Source organism: Penaeus chinensis, chromosome 3 (assembly GCF_019202785.1).
Source record: "Penaeus chinensis breed Huanghai No. 1 chromosome 3, ASM1920278v2, whole genome shotgun sequence".
In the NCBI taxonomy this organism is placed as follows: domain Eukaryota; kingdom Metazoa; phylum Arthropoda; class Malacostraca; order Decapoda; family Penaeidae; genus Penaeus; species Penaeus chinensis.
In genome coordinates, this window is record NC_061821.1 from 26,506,529 (window position 1) to 26,516,528 (window position 10,000).

The 10,000-nt window shown below is 43.7% G+C and overlaps 1 protein-coding gene across 1 annotated transcript in view; it reads left to right on the forward strand.

The window, feature by feature from the left end:
- The window catches only part of LOC125041062 (peripheral plasma membrane protein CASK-like), a 331,498-nt gene that overhangs the window by 315,479 nt on the left and 6,019 nt on the right, over window positions 1-10,000 (forward strand). Inside the window, exon 2 of the mRNA XM_047635816.1 lies at window positions 1,553-1,665. Coding sequence (XP_047491772.1) covers window positions 1,553-1,665 — 113 coding nt within the window. The remainder of the gene's footprint in view (window positions 1-1,552; window positions 1,666-10,000) is intronic.

A 10,000-nucleotide genomic window follows, 5' to 3' on the forward strand; every position in this document is an offset into this window, starting at 1 on the left:
TTGAATTCAAAATGATATCCTGATGACAAAGGAATTGTTATTTACAAATTTTATCTCTGATATTAGTATATACACTGAAACGCTGAATGGCAACAGATAAAAGATAGTCAAAATCGGGCGGTTTTGAAATCTGAACTTTACTTTTAAACAATGCTTAAGAACAATATCTGAGTATCAGATTTTACCAGCCTTGCCAGCTGCTCGATGATAATGAAACAGTATCAAATGCTTCCTATGAATGCTGAAATACAGTGCGAGTTCCACAATGTATATTTTACATATTTTGCATACACCGCTAACGTTATTAGAAGTTGGCGCAAGAGAAAATTCTAAATAATCAGCCACATAGAATTATATTACCACAATGCAATACGTGAGTCTGGTCAAGATTATTCTCCTAGCCACCTCGCATACTTATGAGATTTACATTTTTTAAATTTATTTTCATGGGCAAAACTAATTACATCATATTGCCACATAGCAACTTTGAATTTTAAGCCATTTAATACCCTGGTATCCTTTTGTATGTTCTGTCTAAGAATTTACCCTTAGCCTACGTTATTCATATCACTAATTTCCAGTAAACTCTGCTCGGAAGAAGCGTACAAGAATACTTCAGACCCTTGAACGTTTGTAATGTTTATGGCAACTCTCGGAAGAAAAGCAAGTGATATACCAATATATTTACGAAGTATATGTTTTATTTTTGTCTGTGTTCATATGTTGGCTTCCTAAAATGCTACCCCTTCTTGGCGCAGGAGCTGGACATTTTATCAGCACTTTTGAGTTTATGTAAACTTGCTGAATGGGTCATGAAAGTAGGCCTACAGTATGTTATGCTCCGTGAGCAAGTCATAAACTTTAGTTCACGTATATATGGAGCTCGAGAGAAAAGTAAAATTGCCTCATGACATGAAATATTTAGTAAGGTGTACCACCTTACCTTGCGGCTCTGTGTCTCCAAAGTAATATTAAAATTCCACAGCGTCGAATTTTTAAGTGTCTCTTGGGAGATTGTAGGCCTATGTAAGATTAATATGAAGGAGATATGATGGAGTAGTAGTGTTGTTTTCAACAATTCCTTATATCTTAAGCATGAATTATTTATTATGTATATTGCATCACGTTATATTTAGCAAAATTTAGTTGGTCAACGAAAAGTATATCTCTACTGTGAATGGACGAACTCGAATGTCACCGAACGTGTTGCTTTGACATGAGCACTATTATTCCGAAACAAAGCCCATAAGTTTAGGAGGTTTGGTATATACCGTCACATTCACATACTTCCTGTTTCTTTATTACAGTTGCTTTAAATAAACATATCATGCTTTCCCTTTGTTTTTTGGGTTTTTTTTCGGGAAGAATGATTGGTACAGTAGATTATCTTCGCTATTTGAAGTATGCCAAATAGGGAAAAATATGTTGATTTACATTATATTCACCTCTCTTACTTTTTCTTCGAGTACCTTTTATATACAAGCAATGTTGTTTGAATTAGCGACAATGGGAATATTACAGCGTTTACTAATTTCTCTTGTTTTCTTTTCAGGGGGCCGTTCAGTCTGGTGCGACGATGCGTCCACAGAGACACTGGACAGCAGTTCGCGGTCAAGATCGTCGACGTAGCCAAGTTTACATCCGCTCCTGGGTTATCCATCAATGGTGAGTAATTTGGCGTGTTTGCTATGACTCCTTCTCAGTCTGTATTCCTTGCCGCGGTTTCCTGTTGGCAATGTTATTATTTTTTATTGTTTTAGCATATGTTACAAGTCAGATTCTGGTATTGCTACAAATCCAACAATTCTTCTATGAAAAATCGTAATATTTGGAAAAAAAAAAGTGTAATCCGGAAATTTTTTTTTCGTCTCCGTCCCGCGCTTGAGCCGGTCTCATCCGGGAACCTCGCTAGCTGTCACGCGATTGGTAGCGAATGTCACGTGATAAGATAATGAGCCAATCACGTAAAGAGACGGACAGAAGAGCACGATTATTCAGAATTCAAATTCAGTCTCAAGATGAGTGTGTGCGAGTACAACGAAAGTGAAGTCTCGAAATGTGTATTATTTGGCTATACAACGTTTTTTTTTTTCTCGTATAAACCGAGTGTTATTGTATTGCCTTAGCTGAAACATACAGCATAATAAGTATGAAGATCGGCCTTCTCGTCGGTGCATCAACACGGGGCCAGTAACTCTTAGTAAGGTAAGGCAACCGATGAGTGTCCCTTCGTGTTTCCTCGTTATTGATTCATACTCTTACGGTCATTTATTTACGGTGTTGCATTATTCGATATGCAAGTTAACCGTTCATATTGACAAAAAGTAGTCCAGTTTCATCATGAACCTGTTTTTAATTCTAGCGTGACATTGATACTTGCAATATTATGTCTTGCAGTTGTAGAGATGCCTTTTTGCAACCAACTGACAGGCACCATAAATAACGTAAAACAACAAGTTAACTGCAACGTTTATTACAAGAATTTATTCGCATTCTTGACACAAGGTCGTGACAAATGGGTCTAGTGACTAAAAACCGCACATTTTTCATTAACTCAGCCATCCCCCGCTTTATGGGATTATGTATCAGTCAGACGTCTTTATCTTAATATTTTTTTTCCTCTCGGGTAATAGATAACGAAATGTCTGTCCCTCTTAGAACGCGGCAGTTCCCGGGGGCTGAGAAACTCGTAAATTTCCCGTGGGTTAATGACTCGCTGGAAAGTCGTCGAGAAAATAAGTTGAGGGTATCAGGCGAAGGTGTACGACCATACATTACGGCGCTGGAGTAGAGCCAAGCCGCCCCCGGGCCTGGGCTTGGCTGGGCTTGGCTTGGCTCGCCTTGGATTGCCTTGGCTCGCCTTGGCTTGGCCTGGAGTTATCAGGGTACGCGCGCTCCTGAGAAGCCGCTAATCTATTCTCATTTTCTCTCTTTTTTGCATCTCGTTAGGGACACCGGGGCGCGAATATTATAGGCTGCTCAAGGCCGTTGTCAGGGGTGGGGGAGGGGTGTCTGTCCCTCGTACTCCTCCTCACCCTTGGAAATGGTAATGACTCTGTGGAGATAATGATTTTATGAAGTTTAATCCAATATTCATGTTTGCTATATGTACTCTGTACACACACACACGCACGCACACGCACGCACGCACGCACGCACGCACGCACGCACGCAAACACAGACACTCACACACACACTCACACACTCACACACACTCACACACACACACACACTCACACACACACACACACTCACACACACTCACTCACACACACACACACACACACACACACACACACACACACACACACACACACACACACACACACACACACACACACACACACACACACGCGCGAACACACACACACACACACACGCGAACACACACACACACACACACACACACACACACACACACACACACACACACACACACACACACACACGCGAACACATACACACACACACACACGCGAACACACACACACACACACACACTCACACACTCACACACACACACACACACACACACACACACACACACACACACACACACACACACACACACACACACACACACACACACACACACACGCGCGCGAACACACACACACACACGCGAACACACACGACACACACGCGAACACACACACACACATACACACACACACACACACACACACACACACACACACACACACACACACACACACACACACACACACACACACACACACACATACACACTCACTCGAACACACACACACACACGCGAACACACACACACACACACACACACACACACACACACACACACACACACACACACACACGCGCGCGCGCGCGCGCGAACACACACGCGAACACACACGCGAACACACACGCGAACACACACACACACACACACACACACACACACACACACACACACACACACACACACACACACACACACACACACACACACACACACACACACGCGCGAACACACACACTCACACACACACACACACACACACACACACACACACACACACACACACACACTCGAACACACACTCGAACACACACTCGAACACACACATACACACTTGAACACACACACACACACACACACACACACACACACACACACACACACACACACACACACACACTCGAACACACACACACACACACACACACAATCGAACACACACACACACACACACACACACACACACACACACACACACACACACACACACACACACACACACACACACACACACACAGACACACACACACACACACACACGAGCGCTCGCGCGCTTGCATATAATAGATAAACATAGATATAGATTGGTAGATTTTTTTGGAATTGTTTATTTATTTGTTTGTTTATTTATGAATTTAGTAATTCATATATATTAGCGGATAGTTAGAGTTCGCAGCAAAATATGAATATTTTATAAGACTTTGTCACTCTTGTACTTCCTCAGACGAGGTATTCACACAGTAGACAGTAATGGCGATCCGCAAGTACGAAATCAATCATACTTTTGTACGGTCGATGAGGGTGCTGTTTTATTCCGGCTGTCTTTGTGTGAAAAAAATTGTGAAGCGAAAATATTGTGAAAAACTCCTTATGGTGAATAATAAGTACCATTCATGTCACATCTGTTGGCTGTTCCGTCCGCTTTAACTCGACTAATATTTTCCATTGGCAGTCATTAATTCCTGCTGCAATGCAGATTGGCCAGTCTCTTGCCTGACGAGCTAATCTGTTCCAGCCATGACAGCGAATGATTTGTTGGCATTCAGGAAACGACCCTAAGCCACTGCCAGACATCATTACCGGGTCAATCGCCTGTAAGATTCGCAATTAAATTGAATTATGACTCGTGTCTTAGGCCAAGGTTCAGAGCAGGGGGGATAAGTCAGGGGAGAGGGGGGGGGGGGTGCGGGCAAAAGAGTGAGCCTAAGGGTGGAGAGGAGTGTGAGGATTTTGTTGTGAAAGGAGGCGGGGGGGGGGGGAGGGGATAATAAGGGTGATATTCAGGATTTTACAGTGAAGAATACTCGGGGGAAGACAGAAAGGTGGGGATAAATTAAGTGTGATGAATGTTTATGAGGAGAGATAAGACATTAAGAATTAGTTGATTCAGTGGGACTATCAGCGATAAGTACGTTGTTAAATTCCGGGAATGAGAAGCATCCAAGACAAATGTAGAGATAAATCAGGAGTGAGACGAGGCTAGGGTGAATTGCAAGGGTGTTCCGAGGGTGAACGAAGGATGTCTGATCGCGACGGGTGTCCTTAGAAGTTCGTCCTCGACTCATGGCCAAGTTTGATTGGGTGGCAGCCAGTGGCACTGCGCTGGGGCTTCGGCGAGCGTGCGGTATGAAGCCTCAACACAAACTCTATCTCAGGCGGTGTTTCATATCGTTATCTTACTGCTCTTTGATTTGTTTTTATTTCTTTATTACTAGGTTTTCTGTGTAAGAAAAGTTTAATTTAGTGTTTGATTTTGTTTAGGCAATGCGTCGAAAGTATAAGTCTCGACGGGAAATATTTTCTTCGATATTTGTATGGATTCACACGCTAACGTGTAAATACACATGGAGAGGATGATTGAAAAGTTAGATACCAAATTAGAATTCCAGTTCAGAACATATTTCCCTTGTTAAGAAACAGAGAATGTGAAATCCTACATAGCGCTCCCCGGCCGATGTGTTTCCTGTCATATTGTTCGTCAGCGCTCCGAGGGGCGGCGCTATCAGTGGGAGCCTCCGCCCCTCGCCGACTGGAGCTCCCGCCGGACAGGGAACGTCTTTTCACGCGCGTCTTTGATAGCGCTTTGAAGTCTCGATTTCCGGGAGCGTCTCCTCTCTCTCTCTCTCTTTCTCTCTTTTTGTATTTCTTTCTCATTTTGTCTTTCGTTCTCCCTTTTTGTCTCCTCTCTCTCTCTCTCTCTTTCTTTGTATTTATTTATCTTTTGGTGTTTCTTTCTCCCTCTTTGTCTCCTTTCTCTCTCTCTCTCTTTTTATTTATTTCTCTTTTTGTCTTTCTCCCTTTTTGTATCCCCCTCCCCCTCCCTCTCTCTCTCTTTGTATTTTTCTCTTTTTGTCTTTCTTTCTCCCTTTTTGTCTTTCTTTCTCCCTTTTTGTCTTTCTTTCTCTCTCTCTCTCTCTCTCTCTCTCTCTCTCTCTCTCTCTCTCTCTCTCTCTCTCTCCCCCTCCCCCTCCCCCTCCCACTCCCTCCCTCCCTCCCTCTCTCCCTCCCTCCCTTCCTCCCTTCCTCCCTTCCTCCCTCTCTCTCTCCCTCTCCCTCTATCTCCCTCCCTCCCTCCCGCTCTCCCTTCCCTTCCATTCCCCCTCCCTTCCTTCAATTGCCCCTCCTTTCCTTCAATTCCCCCTCCCTTCCTTCCTTTCTCCCTCCCTCCCTTCCTCCCTCCCTCCCTCCCCTCCATCTACTCCCTTCTTCCCTCTTCTCTCTCCTTTTATTGCCTGTCTATATATCGCACACGAACACACACACACACACACACACACACACACACACACACACACACACACACACACACACACACACACACACACACACTCGTTTTCGTAGCCGCGCAACCTCGGAGACTTTATTATGTAAGACCAACAAAGACCCAAGAATAGTTATGACGTGAACACAATGCAAATGAACAGAGTTTCGAAATGCATTGTCTGTTCTCTTGCCGGGTTTTGCCGCACTGATGGAAAAGGGGTAGGGGGGGATGGATGAGGGGGAGGGAGGAAGGAGGGAGATGGATGGATGAGAGGAAGGGATGAGGGATGGGGATAGGAGGAGGAGGGAAAGGAGGAAGAGAATTGGGCAATGAGAGATAAAACAAGGAGTAGGAGAAGGAGGAAGGGTGAATTGAGGGGTAGGGAGCGCGGGGACGTGAGGGTGGGGATTGGAAGAGGAGGGGGACTGATGAAATAGGGGAAGGGGGGAGAGTAGCGGAAAAGAGAGAGGGGAATGGATGGATGAGTGGTGGGGATTGGAAGAGGAGGGGGACTGATGAAATAGGGGAAGGGGGGAGAGTAGCGGAAAAGAGAGAGGGGAATGGATGGATGAGTGGTGGGGATTGGAAGAGGAGGGGGACTGATGAAATAGGGGAAGGGGGGAGAGTAGCGGAAAAGAGAGAGGGGAATGGATGGATGAGTGGTGGGGATAAGAGAAGGAGGGAGAGGAGGAAGAGAACTAGGAAATGAGGAATAGGGGAAGGAGGAGGGGGCTGAGGGAAAAGGAGGAAGGTGAATAGATGGATGATGAATGGGGAAAGAAGGAAGAGAGCTGGGGTATGAAAAACAGAGGTAGGAGGAAAAGGACGGAGAGGAGGAAAAGTGCATGTTAAGGAGGGGCAGAAGTAAGAAGTGGGGGGAAGGGGCGAGTGGCAAAAGAAGGGGAAATGGAAGTGAAGGGAATTAGGAGGACGGGACAAGGGAAGGGTGAACAAGTCTGGTGGGGGGAGGCAGATAATGTCATGTGCTGTGACATGAAAATAGCACCATTGTTGGCGTGCTTCCTTTGTGGCTTCCACGTTGCACAGAGGGTTACTTGTTGATCGGTACTGCTCGTCAAAGGGCTCGTTGCTGATGGTGTACTGGCGCCTATTCGAAAATGAAAGTTATGAAATGGTAAGCTGGTTATTTAGAGTAGATCACCACGTTTCAGGAAGTATTTTCCCTTGATCAAAATGTGTCATTCTTTTGAAATTAGCATTTCTGATGCAATACGCTGTACTGCATGTCTGCGCTTTATCCTATTCTAAAATCGTTAGACAACGAAAACTACCATTACTTCGTGTGAAGTACTATACAGTAAGTGATATAGAAACAATGCGCACTCAGAGAAAAACATGAAATGTATCCTTTCTTTTAGAGATTTTATGTTTCAAAGGAATTACGATGCTGCAACCGACCGAGTGTTTATTCCTGTGGTTCATAGGTAGTTTATACTTTCCAGATATATATTTCATCATATTTTCCACAACGCGTTTGCCAGAAGAGACATCATCTCAGTCGTTGAAAGGATTATATACGCTGAAAATCACACACATAAGTAAGTTTTTATAATCTCACATAAGTAAGCTGGTGAATAGGGAGGTAGATGAAACTTTAGGTGTAGATATAGATAAACGAACTACGGTCATCCTGAATTGTCCTCCTTGCCACTTACTTGATCGTTAACTCATTGAGGGAAAAAAACGAAGAAGAGAAAAAAGTACCTTGACTAGTATTGCCGTCTGCCATTTAGCTAATCTAAACAAACAGCAATTCTCCGGGAATGATGCAGTAATTGCAAGGCTCGTTTTATACTCTCGATGTATTATTAATTGCGATGCGTTCGGGGCAGGTCATTATGACATAAAACATTTATTGTATGATGGCAGTATGATGTAGTGGAGTGTACAAGGCACCATCAACTCCGAGTGCCCTGTCATTTTCTGAAGTTGGCACGAGTCTTCCGATCGCTAACGCCAAACCATCCACGTGTTTTGTCTGTCTCTATTGGCCTGTCACTCTTCTACCATTTATTCTCCTTTCCGTTGCAAGAATTCCAGTGCCATTTTTTCTGATAGAACATGTTCGTTGGGTACCTTTTGAACATAAGATAGTCTCATCATATTTCTGGAAAAAATCGGCAGTTTATTCGGAATTAGTTTATGATTTCCTTTTTGGCGATTTTTTTTTTTTCTGTAAGAATGAGTCGCCTGTTGAGTAATTGGCGTTTCTGTAGTCTGATGTACTTAAAAAAAAATTGATCATTTTGTTTGTCCTCGTTGCCCTTGTTGATGGAACCTTTGGCTCTCGAGTCGCTTTTTGTCATGTTGAAAAGGAAATGGGCACCACACTTTTAGTGGGTACGGTACCCATTCACTCAGTTTATCACCCACTAGTATAGCCATTGTTTGGTATCTGTAGAGGTTTTTGACTACCTTTCGCAGCAAGTCCCTTTGCGTCGATTTCAGTTTTCTCTCTTTGTTTATTGAAATGTCAAGATTGACGTTGTTAAAGTATTTTTGATTATCGATAAAAGCAGTGTATACAAAATTTTGACCCACTAATTCTTCTAAGCAGAGAAAATGGTATATCATCAACCAGAGTCCTTCTTGAAGCCAGTTTTCAGGGTTTTTTTTCTTGCAGTTTCAGATTCCCTATTCTTCTCATCGATACTTTTAGAGTCGTATAAGTAATGTTATTCGTCAGGCTGAAAAGTTTGGGAGTTCGCCTTTCTTTGAAAAGGTAATGAAGACGCGCGTTTCGTCTTTGAAGGGGTGGTGCCAGGTTCACCTTTTACAACGTGTTTGCGAGCAGATGCTGTCGACAGAGGGCATCAGTTCATCTCTGTCAGATGCTATATTGTACATTAAGTCTTTTTACTACTCCAGTTTGAAACTTTAGGAATGTATTGTCTACGAGTCCATTGGTGTGGCCTCAGTTGGGGATCTTTGATTAGCTGCTTCGACCATAACCTAAGTAGATTGCGGTCCCCACTGCAGTCTGCTTCAGGGTAGACTTCGCAGGATTAGATAGAGTTGCGTACCTTTAGTTGATCAAGATGGAATCGATTTCGTTCGTACTTTCATCCTCTTGGCTCTTCCAAGGATAAAATCTTTGTTCGTGATTTTTAAGAAGGTATTAGTAATAAGGCACCGAGTAAACTGCTGTCCATTGATTTTATTACCGACCAACGTTTCATCCTGATGTCGTGTGAATCCACCCTTATTGTCGGGAATCTGAGCCTTTGGATTTCATTTCCATCGTATCTGCGAAGATTCCCAAGTAGTCTCCTGTGGCCTTCTTCCAGCGGTTGTATCCATACTGAGTAGTTCTCGGCCATTACCTCAAAGGTGAGGTCATCTGTCCGACATCAGGAAGGGAGCCATCGACTGTAAGAGTTACAAATTGCTTCCTCTCCATCTACCACTTACATTACTGGGGCTTCGCTATAATCATATAAAGGGGAGCTGTTCGG